Source organism: Python bivittatus, unplaced genomic scaffold, assembly GCF_059951505.1.
Source record: "Python bivittatus isolate LINGU-HERP-01145 unplaced genomic scaffold, Pbiv_v1 ctg000970_np1212, whole genome shotgun sequence".
Lineage (NCBI taxonomy): Eukaryota > Metazoa > Chordata > Lepidosauria > Squamata > Pythonidae > Python > Python bivittatus.
In genome coordinates, this window is record NW_028277121.1 from 3,473,904 (window position 1) to 3,497,239 (window position 23,336).

A 23,336-nucleotide genomic window follows, 5' to 3' on the forward strand; every position below is an offset into this window, starting at 1 on the left:
TCGTCCACACCTGAGAAATGGACGAAGCTACGAACTCGGTCTCCCCGGACCGCAGCAGGTTCCCCCGGGTTATGGAAGTGGCCACTTTCCTGGGTTAACACAGCCGTGCGTGTCATAAAAGGCGCCCAGTGGGCTCGGTTGGCCCAGGACGCTCACCCAAGGTTAAGGGAGCTAATGCGCCAGTTCCGCTAACCATGATTAACCCATGGTCAGCCTTAACCATGATTTGGGGCATGCACCAATCGAATGGGCTGGGTTCCCAAACACACGGAACCCGAAGCGAAGCGAAGCAGGCGGGTTGAGTTCCCGCAATAACTGGCACAATTTGGGCACGTTTTAGCCCACCGGGTTATGCCAGCCCGCGGGTTTAGTTTATGCTTTCGAGTTCCTCGAGATCTCAGGATATCTGCTTAATTCGGTAAAGCCAGGCACCGGTGAACCTGTTACCGATACATTCAGTAAAGTTTAGCCCACAAGCTTTCTCTGCGCTCCTGGCCCGGAGCAAATTGGGTGTGTGGTGGTGGGGGGGGGGTTTGTCCGGAGACACCCGCAGGAGCTACTCGGGCGACGGACGGCGCGACCCGCAGCCCCGAAGTCGGCGAAGGTTGAAAGGGTCGGGCGGCGGTTACGGACGGGCCGCGCAGGCGTTTTACTCCTGCGCTTCGCGCAGCTTTGCCGGCCCCTCCACCCAACCCGGGCTGCCGCGTTCAGGTTCCAGCGCAGCCTTTCGCCGGCTTCACTCGCCCTCGAGCTCGCCTTTCCAACGCCCGCTCTCCCGGAACCAGAAAGCGCAGCCCAGCTCCGCGTCTACTTCTCAACCACCGTCGTTCGGTGCCCAGAAAAAGCGGACTCGCGTCGGGCGTCTGAAAACGAGACCTGCGAGCCTGGCGCCCGCCTGCCAAGGCCACGTCTCCCCCAAACCATCACCCGGCATGAGCTCCCCAGAACAACGCCCGCCTGCTCGGTGACCCGCAGCCGAGCCGCGTTCCCTCGGCGCGCTCGCCCCCGGCCCAGCCCGTCGCGCCCTGGCCGCCGTGCGCCGGGAAGGCCGAAGGAGAGGCAGCCCTCCGCGCGCCCGGCGCAACCCCCGGAAGGCGCCGTCGCGGGGAGCCGGGAGAGCTGCCTCCGCGGCGGAGCAGCTGCCTGGCCCTTACCCGCTCCGTGGGGCGGACGTGCCGGCAGCGGTCTTCCTCCGGAGGGAGCCGGTCCGGAGCCGACATGCTCCGCCCGTGCGCCTTCTTCGCCCCCTTCCCTGGCTGTGGCTTTCGGACTCCTCGCGCGGCCACGGCGGCGAAAGCCACCCCCCCCCCGCCCGCGGCAGGCAGGCAGGCAGGCGGCTCCCGAGTGGGGGTGGCTCGCGGATGCGGACGTTCAGCGATCCACCCCCAGCCCGCCGGGTCCCCGACGGAGAGTCCGCGTGAGACCCGCGCCGCAGCCCCCCTTGCCGGCCGGGCGCGCGGAGGAGGAGGGCGGAATCGGGCCCACCTTCGCCCCCCGCCCCGAATTGAGGCAGCGAGGGAGACGCTGCCCCCGGACAGGCTTAAAGGGGGCGCGGTCTGTGTCGGAGCCCGCTCGCCCCTTCCCTCTCGTTAAGGAAGGGCGACCTGCCGAGGGCTTCAGCAAACTTCCCTTTCTTTTATCACTCACTCACACACACACACACACAGACACACACACACCCCGCGCAACACGGCATGCGCCTCCTTACCTCGCCTCGATAAAACTAGACGGAGAAGAGCCAGGTTAAGCCAGCTGGCTAGCGGCAGAACCGAAGGGAAGCCCTCGAAGAGTTACATAAAATCCACATTTGTCCTGTTCAGGATACACCACGCTTCAGAATCTCTCAAGCAGAGTCTCTTAGAGGAAGTGCTGTAGAGTGTCCTCCAGAAGGCCAAATGTTCACTAAAAGCACTTATTCCTCCCTTTGCTAGTAATGGTAAAGCCATGATACGCAGTTCCTCCCCCCTTCCTCCCCCCCCCCACCACCAAAGTGTTGTGTAACTCCACAGTGTGGATTTCTACCAATCTTGAGTGCTACGTATACAGGGCAATGGAGCCTCCTCTCCTGTTCTTTTCGGATTAGCTGCGATTGCACCAGGCATGGGCTACAAGCCAGCATTTTAGGCTGGTGTTTGTGGAAAGCCTGCTTGTATATCAAGATTATGGTTCAAAGCATCATGCAAACCAAGAAAAGTAGGTTAACTGAATAAACTGTGGTTCGCTTACCCATGCTTAAACTCGTTGGACGAAAGCTACTCTAAATAATAGGCTTGTATGATGGATGTTTTAGCCATTCTGCTCTGTGAATCATAATTTATGTCTCAGCGTATTCCGTAAACCCAGATCCCCTCTGAATAATTCTCCAGCCAATATTGCCCATTCCCTCTTATTTCCCACACACATCCCTTACAGCTACTAAATTCAGCAAAACAGATTGCGCCCTTGTTTAAAACACACAGAGACACACGCTCAAGCCTCTGGCCTCTTTGGGCTCAAGGCTCCCCTAAATCCTTGTCCGAGGGGAAAGCCCATTGTCCTCATCTTTTTGTGGAAACAAACTGGCGCAATGCTCAGCTGTCTACTGAGCTGAAAACATCCAATCCCGCTTGGGGACAATGCTTTCCTGGTTAGGAACCTCCCAGGTAGGCATCACTCTTGAGCTTTCACACATGGACAACTTCCTAGAAGTATAAAACGCTGGATGAGAAACTTCCAGGAAGCAGCACACACATACAGCTTCTTGGAAGTAGAGTGCATTGGATGAGAAACACAAGCAAAGGGCCTCGAGGCGCAAGGCCGCCCTCCCAGAGAACCAGAACAATACCCTGATCGGTACTTTGAAAGCCGTCAAAAGGAATTAGTAGAGACTAATCAGAAATGCCTCACGGTGTCACATCTGTCATGGACTTGTTCCAAATCACAGCTGGACACCTGCATGCAGCATGGCGCACGTTTCATCTGCTATGCCTGGTGCTATCATAGACTTACAGTGGTGCATTTATATCTGCATAAATATGACCTAAAACGTGATTATGTTCTGTACACAAGACCTAGAACTAGAAAAAGAGAACTCAGTTAAGCAGATGAGTGAGAAACATTATACTTGATTTATTTATTCAGGAAAATTAATGTTTTTACTCATGTTTTAGGTCATATTTATGCAGGAATTTTGAAAATTCAATTTTAAGCACCACTGTATCTCTCAAACTTATCTCTTTTAAACAAGCCAATATAAAAATATAGTCTTTTTAGTGCTGCTAATTTCCAGGAGTTATCTAGTACGTCTATAACCCTAGAGTTTCCACCTATCTTCCTCCTAACACCTTTAATTGTATACTTGGGATTCTATAATCAAGATAGATCAATAAAAACTAAGACTTGGAGAAATCTCAGATGCTATAGAGCAAGAGACTTAGAATAATAGAACACCACAGAGTAAAGAAGAAATTGACTTACAAATAGGTTGCCAAGTATCTTGACCAACATGCCTCCAACTCAAATTCTTATTGAATAAGGAGGGTATAAAGAAGGCAGCCTCTTGGTGTTTAACCACTTTTGAGAAATTAATAGTTACCCTTCCCAACCTAAAGGAAGAGGTGACTTTCTGGTATAGAACTCCAATTAGAATCACAGAGATATCTCATAGATATTCATCAAAATTTTGAAGAGACTATAATCAGAAGGGAACATTTTTTTCATATGTGGGGACTTGCAAAAAGGTGGTGTCTTTCTTGAAGAAAATATTAGAAGAACTCAGAATAATAACTAGGCAAAAAGTAGAATGTGTTCTAGAATTGGGATTATTACCTATTTTCAAGAAAGATAACTCCTAAACAAAAAGGAACTTATTGATTTTATTTCTAGGAATAAAAATATAATAATTACTTAAAAGTGGAAATTCTTGGATAATTTATCATTGGACAGTCAGTGCACTACGTTATGGTCAATTGCCCTTCTTGAAAAAATTACTGATAAAATTCAAATATTAAATTCACAGAGGGATGAACCACATTTTTATCAGATCTGGAAAGATTATGCATACAGTATTATGTTAATACTAGTAATAGGTCTAATTTTGACAAATCTAGTGATAAACAGGAATTGTGGCCGATTTTTGCAATATACCATCCTTAGATGTTGTCTCATATTGTTTCCTTGTCATTTTACAGAATGTTAAAAGTGAAAAAATAAAATTTAAAAATATTGCTGAAAGCTGAAACTGGTCTGAAAACTGTTCAATTGTTGGAGGACATTAGAATGACAGAAGCATAAGCAGAGGACAAAGAAATACTATAACAGAGGTGCTTTATGAATTCTTTGCATCCATCTAATCTGCAGAGATTATAGGGCAGACAACTATGCTTTAGCTTTTGGGTTTGTTTTTACTTTTCCCAGGAAGGAAAATTGGAAGAATTGAGGCAAACCAGATAACTAGAGAGAAGGGTTTATTGATACACTGAAATTAAGCCAAAGGCCTAATCCAGGTTAGATCCACCTGAGGTTCTCAGATGTGAAATCACTGATCAACAAAAATATGCCAGTTCTCCCTAAATATCAGCATTTTCCCTGAGAATTGGAAAATAATCAACCAATATAACCCGTGTTTCTAGAAGACAATCAAGAGAACGTACAAAAACAAATCAACCCAAACCAGTCTAGCTAGTTATTTGGAATACACCAGTGAAAAGTAATGAGAAAATAATAAAGCATACAATGCATGAAACTTGTGGAAAAATAACATGGCTCCTTGAACAGGTAAATCGTCTCTCACTAACCTCCTGCAGAGATGGCTGGTCTTCTTTCTCTGAATAGGGTTACACTCTCTCAGAAGCAGCAGGAGGCATGCAGTCTGCATTCATTCGGTTTGGTTTAACAGTTTGAGGCAATAGCCAAGAGCACTTTATTGGCTTCAGCTGGTTCATCAACTGGGTCCTTCTCTGGAAGAAAATGACCTAGAAGTGTGGTTGTGTCTACTGGTAACATCCAGGATTAACCAATGTGACGTGCTGTGCTGTGGCTGCTTTATGTCTGACCTGGAAACGGTCGATAGACAGTTCAGTAGCCAGGCTGGGTTCTAGAAGAACAGGGGCCACATTACGCCTTTGCTAAAAGCATTGCCAACTTGTTTCCAGATGAAATACAACCCACTGTTGTATTTACCTTGAAAGTGTACTGCTTGAACCAGTCCTCTGAGAAAAGGCCTCTTTCGATATGACTCCCCATCTTTGAAATCATCTTAGGTGGTTCTTCCTAGAGTTGCCAGTAGCTTGTCTTACAGCTTTAAACTTGGGGTTTCTTTCTTAAAAGAGATCTTAATTGTTGATGGTATATTATACTCAATAACCAGCCTTTTAAAATGTTCTTTCCACAGCCACAATAGATTTTAGTTCCACATCTGCACTCACTTTTATGGAAATGGAAAATTAAAGATTTGAGCTTTAGAAACCAGACCTTTAACAAATAGTAAGCAATCCTAAAACGATTTTATTTTGAAATGATGGAAATGGTTCACACTGAACATTTAATTCTACTTTTAAATTCATCAGCTCCTGTTCTAGAAAACAAAGTAGCCATAGTGAACTCTTATTTAACACCAGGATTATTTTATAAATAGCTTTACTCAGATTTGGAGAGCTTACCTTTCTTGTACAGTCTGTTAGTTGCAAACTCATGTTTTTCCAAAATCCTTCTGTGGCCCAGCTTTCAATTCTTTGTAACGCTTTACTCTTCAACTGCTACAACGTCAGACTGCACAAATTGTTCTTTCAGTGTTCATGATTTTATGCCTCAATTATCATAGGTGCATCTGAGTTTCTCCTGCATACCTTTTATACCGCACAAATGCTTTTTCTAAGGGCACAGACATATAAATGAAGGGGGACCTGTCCCCCTCAAAAAGTGACCATATATTCTCCTAAGAGAGTACATGCTGATAAAATCTGTCCCTGGACGCGGCCTGCTGGAGTGTGTGCTATACTCAGCCTTGAAAAATAACCCAGTATTGTTAAGAGCCTTCTCCTAGCAGGCAGTTTTTGTTTTAAGGGAAATGTGGTGGTGGGGTTTAAAGCCAACCGAAGGGCAATGCAATTTATGAAAGACCAGAAGAGGTTCTAGTATAAAATTAAGGTTGCACATTTCCCTTTCGGTTTCATCCAGAATGGGACTTTCCTTTCTCTGAGCAACCAAGTGTACAACTATTCAGAAATTAGCATATTTTCATCTTCTGTAATTTATGGTGAAGATGCTAGAGTTTGTTCTTTCTTACCTAGAGAGTCTAGAGGTGAGCTGCAAGCTAGATTAAGCAGTATTCCATACATATTTTATAAATTTCCTACCTTCCTTTCCAAAATAAAATTCAAAATGCCACTCAGATTTCACCTAGCCCGGATTGAGCATCCTTTTATTTTCCTTTCCAATCTCTGATTGTTCTAAGACTGTTTTAGGACCTGAACAGCTTTTTGGATGTCCACTCCTGACAGTTTTAGGCAGCAGATATACCCACTGGAAAAAAGGGGGTAGACCTAGTATAGCAATAAGCGAAGGTCTGGCCTATCTTGGTACACCTGGCTGTTGCTCAGCTTACTCAATCGCCAGAACTACTAGGAAAGACCCATCCTCTGATACTTTCATTTCTACCTACCCAAGAACTTTTGTACAAGTTAAAATTCAAGAAATGCAAAAACTGTATTAGCAGATGCAGGAAAGAGGACGATCGAACAGAGTAACAGTAAAGTATGTTCCAAAAATGGTGTCCATCTTCAATATCCATTTCCCCCATCCCCACTCTTAAACACTTACCAATTTCCACTTCTGGTTTGTCAGAATGCTTCCCAAAGCTTCCAAGGGAATGGCAGAGCTGTAGCTCAGACAGAGTTTTTGCTCTGTATGCAGAAAATTCCCGATCTAATCCCTGGCTTCTCCAAATCAAGGCCGAGAAAGACTTTAGTCTGAGTTCTTGGCAGGCGGTGCTGATGCCACTCTGTATTACATTCCCACGGCTACGTTCTGTTGCCCACTGCGGAGCCTTCAGAACTAGTAAATTATGTTCCCTTTCTTTAGTCGTATCAAATAATTGCATATAATTTTGACACTTTCTATACTTGTATCCACTCCTTTTAGTTTCCTTCAGCTGAATGTCCAAAACATTAATCTCTTCTAGATAACATACATGATGTACTCACGTGCTGGAGAAACAAATGCTTTAATGGGAGTGCTGAAATAGCTAAACTTCCAGCCATATGCCAAGAAATGTCACCAATGATCAGTTCAGGACAACACTGAACTACTGCAACACGTAACACCCAAATATAAAATTTAGTCTATTACTGGTTTTCACAGAATTATCTGTCAACACAGATTTTATGATAGTAAGATAATAAAAAGAAGACTAACATACATAAGAATGAAATGTACTAATCTACACAGGACGGAGACCTGTGGCTTCCAGACGTTCATGATCTTCAATTCCCAACAGGCTCTCCAACATGAATAATGAAAAGGGCTGCTGGAAGCTGTAGTTCAATAAAATCTAGAAGACAACAAGCTTTCCACTCGTAACCTTGAATAACAGTCATGTAGCTATGAAGAAAATTACAGAGCTGATTTTCTAAAATATAAAACTGCAGGAAGGGGGTCTTTTCAAAATAATTCATTTCATTTTTTTTAAAACAAGTTAAAAGCTACAAGAGTGTGCAGTCTTCACTTCCCCAAATAAATTACAGTATTTGCAGACCATTTTTCTGATAAGTAATCTGAAGGTTATATGCATACATACACATATATACCCATTACTAGGCCTAGATACTGTGTAATGTTGGTCATCTCATCTAATCCATAGCATTGATATTTGAAAATATTACCTCTCAAAGCTTCTTGAAACATCTCTACTAGTTTTTACTTAGGTTGCTTTGTCCAAGATTTAGCCAATTTTAAATGAACACTATTTTATAGGAAACTAATAATCAGTAATACTTAATTGACTAGTTTATGAAGCAAGGCAGCCAAATAAACTTGTACTCACTTCACTGTGATAGCACTCTCTGTGAATTAGTTCAGAATTCTGAAGAACGATCAAACATCTGAAAGGTTTGAAGGAGGGCCGATAACGTGTTAATGTAAACATGTATCAGGTTAGTTGAACATTTGAACAATTTTTTTAATGTTCACTTAGAAGGCACGATTTTAAGAGGGTTTTTTTTTTACATATTAACACACCTGAATCAGATAAGCCCTTTGTATGTTTGAGCACGCACATATTGATAAAATGAGTGCTACTTTATACACAAAACAGATACAGATAATAATTTATTTAAAGTACATTTTCTTTATGAAAACTATTTTTCAGAGGGCCAGAGATATTAGCCTTAAATACTATGATTTGGAAGTCCTTTCAGCTGAAGACAGCTATATGTAAAGAAAAAGCCATTTACATTGACTATTGTGCAAACCACCATTGAAAGGTGTCTAATGTGGAAAGAGCTGCTATTTGATTATATTAATCAGCAAAAATGGATCTTAGAGCACAGAACGTTTAAGGTAGACTTTAAAAAATAACAAACAACTTCTGACACAGTATAATTAGGATCGCTGTGCAGCTTCAGGTTTTCTTTTAAGAAGCTATATTAATCTAATTAAATGAAAAATTTAAATCTTAAATTCCATTTAGACAGCAGCTTGATCCACAATCTGTTGGGTGAATTATCTGCATTTCGTATCAAGTGCTTTAAACCAAACGCCTGCAGGACTATGCAGGTGTACTGAAGCAACTTGAACATACAATGTTTAAATCACTAAGAGGTCATTAGGACAACTAAGCACAGGCAGCACTCACAGATAACCTGAAATAAAGTAATGCCAGAGAAACAGTACGTGATGACTCTTACACAGACGCTCTAAAGAACTTGGCATAATTGCTTAGGACTGACAGCACGGCATGATCATCACAACATATTTTAAAGTGATTTTGAGGTAAAAACTGAGATGGGTTTTGTTTTTCTCCAACAAACAGGGAAATTACTAAAAACCACCCACAACCATTAATTTTCAATATAGAACACAGAAGATTTTAGCAATTCTTTACACAGAAGCGTGCTGAAGTGTACTGAAGTAATTAAGACTTCAATTATTGTATGCTAGGAACCAGGCAATCATTAAGACAACAATGCCACATACTGGCAGCAAAATCACATTCTTATATTTTTGCCATAAAGGTTGTTCAACTTCAATATCATCCTTTCTCCTCTTATTTTTCCGACGTCCTTTCAATCTATTCTCAAAAGCCTCCAATTCTGCCTGGAGATGAGGAAAGAAAAGATGAAAATAAATGTTAAAACAATTTTTAACAATGAAACTTACCAATTTTTTCCCACTTGTTTCTCAAAATTGCATATTGTATGATACATTGACTTTATGTAAATGGAGTAATGCTAAGACCTGGCTCTGGTGATGCTCATTAAGGAAGCGGGGGGGGGCGGCTAGTCCAACCCTTCTCGAGAACATTAGACTGGGAAGAGCTCCTCTATGACATGGCGTATGACAGAACACACACACTTTGTCCCTACCCATATACTGCAGCTGGAAATTCACTGGCAGTGAAACAAAATGTCTTGAGTATTCAGGTTCTTCATAGTCTTGGAATGAGCAACAGATATTTGCAAATTCCAGTAATTACAGCCTTCGTATTAAAAAAAAAATACGGTTGTGTGCTCATGGATATTAATGTGAGAAGATACATGTAATGAACTCATAAATATTTCTTCAGAGCACAGTCATTTTCAGGGAGGAGCTTCAATTCTAGAGGCAGTAGCCCCTTATTAAGAAGGATGTTATAACCTTGGCACCAGCCTATACTTGAAGAGCCATCTTCATATGGTGTATATAAAGTATATGGTGTATTTACATGGGATGTGCATTGGATGTTTAATATTGCTGCAATGAGCAGCTTGAAGGGCAAGGAAAAAAACAGAAGCTGTGATATAGTATATCATAGTGTTATGGTTGATATACATTTCATACTTTCATTAAATAAATGAAAACTTGAGAACAAGAATTCCTGAAAATTGCATTCTCAAAACCTATACATGAAGATTTTAATCAAACAAGAGTGAAGATGTTAGAGGAAAGGATATTTCTAGATGTAAGGCACTACAGTTTTAAAGACATAACTATGCAATAATATTTGGCCAACACAACACATGGGCATTGCTCTTTTTCCACGATCACATATGCAGTACAAGTGATATTTGGCACAATTATAAATAATGCTCTTATGACAGATGAAGATCCTCTTTGTCATGCATAAAGAAAGGAACATTTGGAAGAATGGAAACTGCCAAAAGTAACCACATTTGTTATATAGCAGTTTTGAGAGCTGATTATCAAACCATATTTGAACACATTGGTCCAACTGCCCATATAAGCCAAAATTCTTCCAAATTCTGGCTTATCGTGATTGTTCAGTGGGCATGAGTAACTAATATTCAATCATTCCATTCGTCTGTTCCTGCCAGCAAGAGCAGCTAAACAAATTAGGGAGCCTGATGTGTATTTTGTTCAGTATTATCTCTCAGCAGGATCTCTGACTAATTATTCCCAAATAAGCATGTAAAGACAAACCTTGGCATCAGAGACTACCTTATCAGGAAGGCAACAAAATAGAGGTCCCAGGTGGAAACAGCTCATACAAAACATGAAACAAACTAGATTGGCAACTGAGTAAGGGTGTACCACTGATTGTTTAAATACAATAAACCCATGGACTGAAGTTGGCTTGTTTAGAATTTCACAAGTTTACATTAATCTGAAATGTCTAGTTCAGAGCAAGAGCATATTAAAAGTTTCTCCTATGCAATGGAAATAAAGTTGGAGTGTTTACCTGTTGTCTTCGTTTTTCCTCTTCAATGGCAGCCCTAGCCTCTGCTTCCTTAATCTGTGTAAATACAATATAAAACTTACTGCTTTTTGCAAAAATACTTCTGGCTTATTTACGTAAACTATAACATACCTTCATACAACCCAATATTAGAAAATGGCAGTATTTTCAGCAGCTCTCTAACGTACAGGCAGAGGACTTTCTAAGCCATGCTACCCAACTTGTCTGTCTTCATAAGAACAGTAAAACTGATTTATTTATTTATTTATTTATTTATTTATTTATTTTATTTATTTTTCAAATTTATATATGCCGCCCATCTCATTGTACAAGTGACTCTAGGCAGCATTACAAGTAAGAAACTATAAAATCTTATAAAAAATATACAAGTTAAAAACTAAAGAAGGTTAAAATTAAAACTAAAAGTTAAAACTACAGTACAAACTGAAAAGGCAGAGAGAGCATCCTCAAGTCCCCATGCAAGTTGGCAGACCTAGTCTTGATGCCCTTTCGGAAGGCCAGAGGCATGGGGGCCAATCTCCCTTCAGGGGGCAGGATGTTCCAGAGGGTGGGAGCCACAGCAGAAAAGGTTCTCCGCCTGGACCCCGCCAGTCGGAACTCTCTGGGCAACAGGGTCCGTAGCACGCCCTTCCTGCTGGACCAGGTGGGACAGGTCGATGTAATGGGGATGAGATGGTTCCTCAGGTAACCTGGGCCCATGCCATGAAGGGCTTTAAAGGTCATAACCAAGACCCTGAATTGGACCCGGGAGCAGTCTGGCACCCAATGCAGCTCACGCAGCAGAGGTGTTACATGCGCAGTCCTAGAGGTGCCCATAACTGCCCACATTGCCACATTCTGCACCAGCTGCAGCTTCCGAACACTTTTCAAGAGTAGCCCATGTAGAGCACATTACAATAGTCCATAAGGGAGATGACCAGGGCATGAGTGACTATGAGAAAAAAATCTTGATTTAATGGTCAAACTGGGGGGAGGGAGTGTGTGCTATTCCTGATTATCCATTTAACTGGAGAATACATCACCCATAGTGGCATCATCACACAAACAACACAAATTGCATCATTTGCCATCATTTTATATCACTTGCATAATGACATCAGTACACAAATTAGTTTAAATAAAGTAAACATGTTGGGGGAACAAATTAGGAAACCAGCATTGTGCCATTGTGACAAAAGGTTTGTCTCACTGCCTCTTCTGTACGTGCTTCATGACACTGCAGGCATGTTCAAAGCAGAGGAGCTTGCATTTCAACAGCATGTTTTCATTGTTTTGACAAAAGGGATGGATTCTGTGGACAGCTCTGCCCACATCCTTTCTGCATGTGATATAAATATACTCTTTACAGGAATAGGGGAAGACCACCTGCTCAGGTTTTGAGGACTGTATCTGGAGCTCAGGAAATGACCCAACCTGGTCGAGGTTGGTCCAGCTTAGCTGCTGAACCAGAAACAGCTTTAGAAACCCAGAGGTCTGAACTCCTGTTAGCTAACACGGGAAAAAACCCACCTGCCTGCCTTCCTACCTACTATCTATCTTCTATCTCTATCTCAGGCAAAATAGGCAAAACTTAGTTTAATAAGGGAAAAAATGCCAACCTTTAATCCAGGCAATGCAGAATGTTCCAGCCTCACCCACATATGTGAGATGGTCCCACTGAGTCTGCATCACCCCCTTCCCAATGTGACTCTCAGGGCCCCTGAAACCCTGAAGTGTGGCCCTCATTCACCAAACATTTGCCTGTCTCTGCTTTAAATTCTGATTTTGTTAGAAGCCATGCTTTTTTCCCTGACAGGTAAAATGTGGTCACATTTCCTTCAAACACAATTCCACAATTTGTGTGGAATATCAATGATAGATTTCAGACCAATTGGCTGAAAGTGGGTTGTGCAAAGAGACTGTGTGTCATGAGCGTGATAGTGATGATGATGATGATGATGATGATGATGGTGATGGTGATGATGATGATGATGATGATGATGATGATGATGATGATAAAGAGTCATGTCTCTTTCCTGAAGGCAGTAAGGCTGATTGTCAGGGGCAGGTGGGATGCAAGAAATAAATTCACTGGTCTTTTCCTAAAATGAATCAGTCAAGTCTATAAACAGCCAACATCGTTCACAAATATTGTAGGCAACTGCTAGGAATGATGGACTGGGATTCCTGATGTAGACAAACAGCAGAACTAAGGATGTGTCCCTCAAAGTCTCCCCACTGCTCTCACATGCTGCAATTGAGACAAATGACAGAGATCTGATCACAGAATTGAGGGCAAATGTATTTGTTTCTGTATCTAGTACTCCCACTTGTCCTGTTCCCAGACTGGGTGTTTTACATCAATAACTACATCCTTCCTTTCTTTTTTTGGCACAGGTTGCTGCGCTGCCATCTGGCGTGCAACATGCCAGGGCTCAGAAGTGACAAACTGGGAATGCAGCTTCGTGCCCTCAATGAGTAAATTAAAATCTGTTTCAAATTACTCCATTGAACTTTGGAAGTCAAGCTTTTTCTAATGTGCAGCTTGCTTGCTCTTCCTTCCTTCCTTCCTTCCTTCCTTCCTTCCTTCCTTCCTTCCTTCCTTCCTTCCTTCCTTCCTTCCTTCCTTCCTTTCTTTCTCTTTTTCTTTCTTTCTTTCCTTTGCCTATCATAATGCAAATGCTCTTTCCTTTCAGAAATGTCTATTCATTAAATATAGCCATTAAGAAAGCTCTAACTTGGCTTAAGTTCACCCTATTATTGATATGCTGCCCAGTAAAATTCCCGCAAAGCAGAGCAGAGTTGAGCTGACACAAGGTCCTGCCAGAAGCAGGGTGATTACTATTCAGAGTTTTCTAGGCCTTAACCGAATATGTGTATTTTTCATTCGCTTAGAATTATAATTTCTGCATACCCAGGTGGATTTCACTAATACCAGTATTCTTACACTAGGGTTTTTTCCAGTATATCTTTAGTTTCCATTAGAAATAAAAAATGAAATGGTAGAGAGGCCTGATTCATGCATACATGCTTGTCACCTGTTTGCTGTAAGTGTAATGAGTTAATAAGTCATGAGCACTATGCCCTGAACCAGTGTTTTTCAACCTTAGCAACTCTTAAGATGTGTGGACTTCAACTCCCAGAATTCCCCAGCCAACCATCTGGGAGGAATTCTGGGAGCTGAAGTCCACACATCTTAGAGTTGCCCAGGTTGAGAAACACTGCCCTGAACTATTGCTCTGCATCATCCTCTTATCACTGAAATTACACACACAGAATGATTCAGGTACATACTCAGTTCTCAAGTGATAACAATATAGCTAAACACATGCATAAACTAACTGCCAGAGTTTTGAAACTAGAACAGATACACTCAATAAATTATTACACTGGAAATATAATAGATCAGACAGTGCAGAATAGCAAGTAAGAGTGACCAGCGTGTTTCCCAGTAAATGAACATGTACCTCCCCTATAAAAGACTCAAGAAGCACCCCAGTTTAAAAGACATTATAGAAAAACTAAAGGACTGAGAACGAGTTAAAATTATTGTAACCTAATATGTGTCATGGCACATAGCATTAAAGAGCAAGACAATGAAATATGGATTATACCAAGGCAGATCCCTATTTAATCTAATCCTGTATTGTTCTTCTGGATCGGTACCAGTAGTCCCCAGTTTAAGAACAAGTTCCATTCCCAAGGTCTGTCCTTAAGTCGATTTGTATGTAAGCCGGAACAGCATTATTGTATAATAGTGTATTAAACAGTATTGTATAATGAACTTGAACCATTCTGTATTTAACTCCAGTCATTGTGTATTTAACTTGAATTTTGCTACAGTAGGCTCTGTTCTTAACTATGGGTTGTCCTTAAACCGGACGTTTTTAACCTGGGGACTATCTGTATTTGGCTCAGCTGGGTTTCAGACAAAGGTTTTTCAATCCCACCAGAAGACCTTCTGCTTTATTCACACCACATACAAATAAACTAAATTTAATATGCAGTTGCTGTTTAATTGGCCTTGGAAAGTAATCCTGCACTCATTTTCCCCACTCAAAATAGCAACAATACATTATAAGGACAAAGGGCAAATTACCTCAGAAGCTTTCTGTTTCATTTCTTTGCATACCGCGTCACATTCTAAGAAAAACTGGCCTTCACGAACTTTATTGCACAAAAGTTCCTAGAAGCAAAATTCAAATGAAAAATAAAATCCTTACTTTCCCCCCTAAAATTCTGAGTATTATGTTACGTGCTACAAACAGAGAATGTTCAAAACAATCTAACAGTTTTATTCTCCCAATGAACGAAGTACAAGTTGCTCTGAGTTACTTGATTAAATATAAATTGGAGGGAGGGAGGGAGGGAGGGAGGGAGGAGTATCCTACTGCATTCATCTGCTGGCTGGCTGGATGTCACCATCCCCCTTCTTCTTTGTACCTCCCACATCCTTCCGAACTCTGCTAGCAAGTGGGGAGATTTGCGGAGGAGCAGAGGGTGGAATAAAGGGATCTGACGATCCACCCACCCAATGCTAGATCATCAGAAGGTGCACTTATATTATAAGATACGTGTGTGACAAATTCTTTCATAAGGAGAACCCATGCATGGGACAAATAACTAATGAACATGTAGGGCAGGGCTTAAGGGGAAAAACAACAGACGTCTCCCAGGCATTAAAGGACCCAACCAGCGTTCTTCTTACGAGAAGAGGAGAATGGCAACCAACGTTAGTCCAGAATGGTTTGTAGCTCACACCAAAAAGTCACACATAGGAGTGTCTGCAGGATGTGATAAAAGTAGCCAGGAGAGTGGCTGCAACAGTGCGATCAAAGCTCTGCTTGTTTTGTGTGCAACGTTAATGTTTTTCAAAGTTAATTGAGGTGGACAGATCAATACTGTAAGTCTAATTCTCCTTCAGAAATTATCTATTACAATTATTTGCCGTACCAATGGCTGAAAAATCTATCTGCCAGTTTCTATCTTGCTATATTTTAGTCTCAAAATAAGTTTTAATTCTGAAATGTACTTTCTACTGTTATTCATATCATGATAATGCAGATGCCAAAATGGTCATCACTGCTGTTAGATTAAATTTAATTACTACATCCATCCATTTTATATTATCTTGCTTGTGTTTTATTTGTTTATTGTATTATTTTTTAAATTTTGCTGCATTTTATATTGTACTGAATATATTGTTACGTTGTTCACTACCTGGCAATGTTCTGGCAAATAGTCAACATATACATTACACCAAGAAACACATATAACACAATCCTACATTTCACCAGGTACTGAACATCCGTTTTCATTCATGTCACTTAGTAATAAATGAAATTAAGTTAAGCATCACTGGCATTTAATTGGATTGTTTTAGATGGGCATTCAAGTCACATTAAGAGCCTATAGGTCAGAAAACGAGTATAAATAAAAAACAGTTTCCCAAAATGAATTCCTCATCACTCATTTCTTAATTTGATATTCAATAAATATTCAAAATATTTATTATTCAAACTATTCAATAAATATTTTCCCCTAGGAAAAATACCTCTGCGCCATGTTGACTATTCTCATAATAATAGTAATAAAAATACCCAGCCGAATTCACACATACTGATGTTCCCCAATTAACAAAGGCTGAAATGGGAATAAATAACAAAATGTGACTTTCCTTTCTCCTCCGTGCACACTGGACATCAAAGGAGACACCAGTTTGTTAGATCAGTTTCCCATGATGCCCAAAAGTCTCCTCCTATTTGTGTACACACTGGGAAAAACAGTACATTTGAATTTGTCTCTGCTCTGTGACTTGTAAGACCAGGAATACTGTACCTCAGGAAGGCTTCCCAAGCCAGCCTGTAATTAACCCCATCCGTTAACAGCATGGTTAAAAAATATTGGCTTTCTTTTTCTGCATTGTTTTAGTAGCTTACCAATTTTTATTTTTACAGATAAACCTGTTGGTGTGGCAGCTTCTTAAGCAGGCATCTACATGGTAGACTTTTCACAAGTAAGGGCACAGTAATTTAAAGATTACTGCTCCAGGCCAAAGACCCAGGGGGGTTCTAATGGGTCGCTGTTCTACATAAGATGGGTTCATGGATCACTAGGTAACCTGGGGTCAGTTAGTCTCTCAGCCATACCTCCTTCACTTGGCTGCTATGTGAAAGAAAAATGGAGAAGGATCACTATGTATAGAATCTGAATCTCCTGAAAAACCACAAAATAAACATACACCTGTAAATAAATAAATACATGTCAAAGAAGGCTGCATTTTCACTTGACTGTTTCTGAAGAGCAAAGATTTTGCTTGCCTTTTCTCACGCAAAAACACTGGAATTATACAGGACATTGATTTATAACCCAGGCATCTGCTTGACTCTCAGAAGTGGGCTGCCTGGCCAATTTCAGAGTATCCTATTGGCATAATTAGTAGCATTCAAGGAAAAAAAATCACAATTCTTTTGTGGGTAACTGGACAGATATTCCAGTTGATCTCTGTCACTAAGTGGAATTTAACCTACTGCTGTTCTTCTTCTATCTGGCCAGCATGTCATCACCAGTCTAAAATATTCAAATCCAGCCGTATCCAACCGATTAAATGGGAAAATTACTCATACTTAAATTCAGTTCCACATTAACTATGCCATAAATATCGTAGGGCTTAAAGACTGACTTTCTAGCGTCACTATTTCAAGAGCATCCACAATATGTTATCTAAGTCTTGAACTAAGCAGCCAAAAACATACAAAGAAGAGCTTGAAGGAAGGAGTTTTGGAAATTCTCTCTAATCAAGGATGACAAGAAAAAAGAAAAAAAAAAAAAGCACACATAAGATTAAAAAAATAATAATAAGACCCATCTTGTAAGTTGCACTTAAATGTGTATGCCACTCAGAGTCACTGGGAGTTGAGTGGCATATACATTTAATTTATTATTATTATTATTATTATTATTATTATTATTATTATCCCAGACCTAAAAATATAGCACTAAACCCCAGTTAAATTATACAATATATAATTATTTCCTACATTTATGCTTTTATTTTTTTCAATATACTGTAGTCTTATTATAGATTATAGTGAAATTTAACAAAGAAAATGAAATATGATACAGTAAAAATATTCATATTAGTGATTATAATGAACTAATTTTTTTAAAAAAAGGAAAAGCAGTATAGTATAAATGTACAACTAGCTTGGTCTTTTAACATATTATTACATCTAGATAATACAGAAACATATTATAAAGACATTTTGAAAATCTAGATTTATTTTAAATTTAAGCAACTGTCCCTTTATAGAATAGAGACAAGTGAAAATGCATGGCTTCAGGAAAAAAAAAGCCATAAAAGGCAAAATTACTTGTTCATTATATTGCTTATTTCAAGTGTAATGATGACACCACAGCTGTGTTGAGGCTTGCAGAATGTCTGCTGTAAAATACATTAGAATTCACACGTTTAACCATCATTCTTGGTCCATTTTTATGTAATCAATTATGACCTCCTGGTTATTAGTCAGGAATACACATTTCCTCTTTTTATTCTGGATTAATCATTCTTGAGCTAAACTATATTAGGTATTTCCCAGCAGAATGCTGAACTCCAAATTTAACACAATTAATTGCAGAGGATTCCACAATAACCACACTCAAGGCAATTCCTCTCATTCTGGACAGAATTTTTACCAACCAGTTGTATCTGCACCACCACAACTCTTCAGAATTTACAGAAGAATCATTTGAGAGTTGCTACATAAATGTAACATTGTAAATTAATTTTGGTACAATCAAAATCCCTTAGAAATATCTTCAAAGTTATTCAGAGTAATTCACAAGACAATAAAGCTCCCTCCAGTGGAAAGGGCCACTGGACCATCTATGCCTCCCTAGAGGGGTATTCTTAAGAAGCCAACTTTATAGTATTAGACCAGCTGGATGCCTGAATCAAATTATGGTGCCTAAAGTAGAAGAGCTTTATGATTCAATGTGCTTCCGCAGCTGTTCTGAAAAGGCAATTTAAAAAAATCTCATATGCAGCCCATCTTTGCCTACGTGGATTTGAAACCACCAAATCTACGGGTCACTTTTTTATACTGTACTTTTTAATAGGACATTCACACTCATTTCATACGCGCGCACACACACACACACACACTATTTAATCAGGTTTTCTGGCCACTTAGACTTGTTCTATTTACATATTTATTCTTGACCACAATAATATAATATTCTTAAATGCCTGTACAATCCATCAAATTATCTCTTAACAATATTATTTTTACTGCCAGTGTGTTTTGTGTATGATTGTTTTATTCTGAGTTATAGTTTACAGACATCTGTTATCCTTTTTATGTGTGTGGTTATTATTGGTAACAACACACACAATAATATAAGGTATGTAATTATCTTATTATTGCTTTGTTTCTAAGACATCCCAGAAGAAGTATTATATGGGCAACATACGTAAATGGCTTAAATACAGTTTAATCAAATAGTGAATAAAGGATGAGCTGATTTATCCTTGTGGAACAAGAGTTCCCTGTGTGACCCCCTAAAATTGCTCCAGAAAGCCCCCCAGTGGTAAATCACTTTTCACCTATACATGGGATACAATAACCTTGTTTATAATTCAGTTTACCACGTAAATATGGCTTACCTTTTTGAGTCTCTTACAAGGACAACGGACCTTAACCTTCTGATTGCAATTCTGACAACACTCCCCTGGATGACATATCTCTTTACATCGATGACCACAAGATAGCTGTAACGTCAGAAAGAAATATATGGGTCTGACGTGAAACACAAACGCTTAGTTTTGCTTACTTGCATTTGTTGTTTATACACTTAAATTCCTTGTACTCTGAGCCAATGATGCAAAGAAATTTTCCGTCCGATTCATTTTAAGGCAGAACCATTTCCGCGCCAATACAAAGAAAACAGTGTGGGTGCACCCACCCATGTGGTCACCAGAAGCTAAACAGTACTTGGGAGTTTACCATTCAGATCAACCCGCGGCTCTTTTATTCTTCCCCATCTGCTTTTAGAACTAAAGCAGCATCACTGGGTGCATTTGTCAGTGGATATACATGGTCTAGGTCGCTTTTAAGATCTGCCATGGCACCACTTATCAATTTTCAGTACTCCATTCTTGCCATAAATAGTTCTAAATGCTTTTCCTTATAGGGTTACCTCTCTGGGGCACTGGTTTTTGCATGAACACAGTTCTTCTTTTTCTTGTAGGTCAGCATTAGTGATTTTTCTAAAAAAATATAGATCAGTGATCATTTTTTAAAAAGATAAAATAACCAGGAAGTCAAGTTACTAGTAGATTTTGAGAGATATCAGCAAACAGATCTATTCTGAACTGAGAAAACAAAGGATAACGTGAGACTGAGTTTGAACAATTAAACACAGATCACGTGATACATTTAATTGTACCTCATGATACTGTATATTAGAATAAAATAAGAGGTTCTACCATGACAAGGCAACACCTGAAATACCCAGTGAATCTCAGATGTGTTTGGTAAAAATGCTGTTGATTTAAACTAGCCTGATAATTACAGACAGGATAAACTGGCCATTAACCCAGTATGCCCAGAAATAACAGTCCTAGTTTTAACCTTTAAACCCTTCACATCAGGCCTTCTATGTCTAATATGAAGCATAAGCAGCAAGCAAAAGGAAGTCAAAAAGACAGATGAGCCAGCCAGTATGAGATGCTAGTGCAGTAAAATGGCAGACCCTTCTACTTCATTAGTATCTCCCAGCATGTCAAGTTGTTTGACCAAGACTGAAATAAAATCCTGAAAAACCGGTACCTCCATCTAGTGTTCTAACCACCTTTAAAACCACCTCTGAGTCTGTTTAGGGTGGGGTTGGGGGATAAGCCCTGCCTGGCAGTTCCAAACAGACCTATGTGTGCCCAATTTGTTTGTAAACCTCCATCATCATCATCATCATCATCTAATACAGCCACCCACTCCAGTGGACTCTGGGCAGCCTACAAAATACAATATTAGTTTAAAACAATTAAAACTTAAAAAACAAAACAAAGCAGTCCAGACTAAACACAGCCATTAAAACATCCCATGGGTTCAGTTGCCTCCCACCAGAAGCTTCTTGCTCTATTTATTCAGAAAGAGAAGGGAACTGGGGGGAAAACCCTCATCCCAGCATAGCAGTGCAGAAACCAAATAATAATAGTTTAATTACTAAAAGTTGAAACAAAAAAAATTATTTAATTACATACATGCATTCAATGTACAGGCTTGTCAGTTTGCAGTGACATTTTATTCGGATCATTTGAGCACACGGTGAACATGCTCCAGGATGACAGGGCAGAGTGCATGCATGAGAACATCCAGGTGGTCGTGGCTTGGAACATGCTTCTTCACACTGAGAACATTCTGGACCTGCCTAGTAAAGCAGCAAAATGTGAGATTAATCATTTATTTGCTTTTTGGACAATCCATTAATTTAAATTTAAGTAAAGGCCCTTGGCTTGGTCAAGTGACAGACTCTTAATATCCTGGCTTGCAACCTAAAAATATGTATACAGAAGCCATGTGGATATTTGGTCTTCTGGCACCTCCTCCCTGAGAGTCACTCCTAAAGAAGGGTTGGTAAGGGAGCCTCCCATCTAGCCTCAATGAATCTGTAGTTTGATGAAGATGCTACTAAGCATGCTGAGTAGCCAAAGAATGTGGCACATCAGTTTCCTGCTTGCTTTTTTCCACATTAAGCTCTCTCCCTGGTTTGAACTGCCTCAAAGGGTGGGAAGTGAGAGGGGCAAAGCATGCTGAAAGGAGCGCTGCTTTCAGGAGGAGATAACTTCTTTTATCTTTTAGTTGCATGTCCCATTTTTTAAATTCACAACTAAATAGAGCTAGTCTGCATTCAAAAATTTCACAGAGATAATTAGACTAAGAGCTGGCAAACACGGGAGGCAAAGCGAAGAACGGTTAATGGCACAAATGTTAATCCCAGAAAGGTTAAAGGAAGGAATCGGTTCTGTGATTCTGACTATGGCATCTAAGCGCAAAGCCAGCGCACCTGCACTGCTTTTTTATCCCATAAGATACTGAGCAAAGATTGATTTGAGTCAGGAAGTTGCCACTGTTTAAACATATTGAACGAAAGAAGTCCCAACACAAAACCGCTACTTGCAATGTCTTCTGCTTTACGCTATAGCATTAGGAGCCATTAATAACTGCCATGAATGAGAATACATTATTTTTAATACATTTGCTTTTTATTTATTACAATGTATTTATTTATTTTCCACTTCCAGGGAAGAAATGGTGAATTGAATACAGCTCTGCTAAAAGTGGAGCCAACAACCACAGTAGAATGAAGAGCTGGCGAGTAGGCCAGCTCTTCATAATTCCTCTCCGGACAAGGAGAGGGCTTGAGATTGCCCACAAGGACTCCAGACAGTTGCCCTTGCGATCTCTGGCAGGTTTAGAGCTCTGGGAGACAAGGGAATAGCCATCTTGCTCAGACCATGGTCGGCGCCTTCAAAAGCACACTGGGTTCACATGCTTCATTTTCTAATCACTTTCAGAACTTGCTTGTTAATTGCTTTTCAGCTATTAGGAACCTTTGGATCAACAAGTCTGAAAACACTGGGTGAGTTTCCTGAAATCCTTCTTAGCAAAAGAAGTTTTAAATATAAATCTTCTTGTGATAGAAGGCTTGAGCCCAGGGGATTCCCAGCTTCAAGGTTACAGGGAGGGGGAGTGATATTCCAAGTATCTCCTCAGCCCCCAGCTGGACTGTGTGAAAGTAAAGGGGATGAGACTGGCCCCTCCCTAAGAGCTTAGTGGTTATGGTTGCTTTCGTTGAGGAATTAGAGTTAGTCTGGCAAGATTCTGTCCTTTAGGTGCTAGCAAATAAAAAAGCTGAACTGCTTTCCAGACTGTCTCATGTGATTCTTGGGCTGAACCTGACACTTCTTTTTTTTAAAAAAAAATTGGAATAAACAGCAAAAGGGTGATTAGAACTTTGATTTTGGAAAGTTACAAATGGGCTAAGGGTCCAGATGGATTTAAAATAAGATTTTGGAATTAATCATAAGAATCCTTCCTGTGGGAAAATGCTTTTGCTGTGAATTCTTTTTAAAAAAACATAATGGGGTGGGACTTTGAAGGTTGGGCACTAGAGGGCAGTAGAAGGATCTAAAGATTACAATTAAAGGAGAAGAACACTTAAATTTGACTTGCTAATACAGAATGGAGCAAAATACTTTTGGACATATTGGACATATTGAAGGATATTTTTGAACAATGGATCCAGAAGTTCAAAATCCAGAATTTTGTCTGCCTCTATAGATAGACTGTTTAAAAGATGTTATGGAAGAGGAACAATTTTTACTGGACAAGACTGAGACTGATCTGAAAGTAGATTTAAAAATGATAGGCTACAAGAATGGTATGGAAAAGGTGCTACCCTG

The 23,336-nt window shown here is 40.3% G+C and overlaps 2 protein-coding genes across 6 annotated transcripts in view; both read right to left on the reverse strand.

The window, feature by feature from the left end:
• Positions 1 to 1,895, reverse strand: part of CORIN (corin, serine peptidase) — a 105,173-nt gene extending 103,278 nt beyond the window's left edge. Inside the window, exon 1 of one of the 4 annotated variants that reach the window (XM_088131202.1) lies at positions 1,709 to 1,895. Coding sequence is in view for 2 of the 4 variants with exons in the window: in XM_088131204.1 (XP_087987330.1) it covers positions 1,155 to 1,220 (66 nt within the window). In the remaining 2 variants the exon portion in view is untranslated. Of the gene's footprint in view, positions 1 to 1,154; positions 1,547 to 1,708 lie in introns of those variants that run through there. The other 3 variants (XM_088131204.1, XM_088131201.1, XM_088131203.1) reach the window with 3 other exon arrangements.
• Positions 1,896 to 8,291: 6,396 nt separating this feature from the next.
• Positions 8,292 to 23,336, reverse strand: part of NFXL1 (nuclear transcription factor, X-box binding like 1) — a 50,893-nt gene continuing 35,848 nt past the window's right edge. The window contains exons 17-22 of one of the 2 annotated variants that reach the window (XM_088131121.1): positions 21,135 to 21,301; positions 20,072 to 20,141; positions 19,539 to 19,643; positions 14,970 to 15,056; positions 10,874 to 10,927; positions 8,292 to 9,291 (exon numbers count right to left, since the gene is read on the reverse strand). In XM_088131121.1, the coding sequence (XP_087987247.1) occupies positions 9,118 to 9,291; positions 10,874 to 10,927; positions 14,970 to 15,056; positions 19,539 to 19,643; positions 20,072 to 20,141; positions 21,135 to 21,301 (657 nt within the window). In that variant the 3' untranslated portion in view covers positions 8,292 to 9,117. The remainder of the gene's footprint in view (positions 9,292 to 10,873; positions 10,928 to 14,969; positions 15,057 to 19,538; positions 19,644 to 20,071; positions 20,142 to 21,134; positions 21,302 to 23,336) is intronic. The other variant, XM_088131122.1, reaches the window with a different exon arrangement.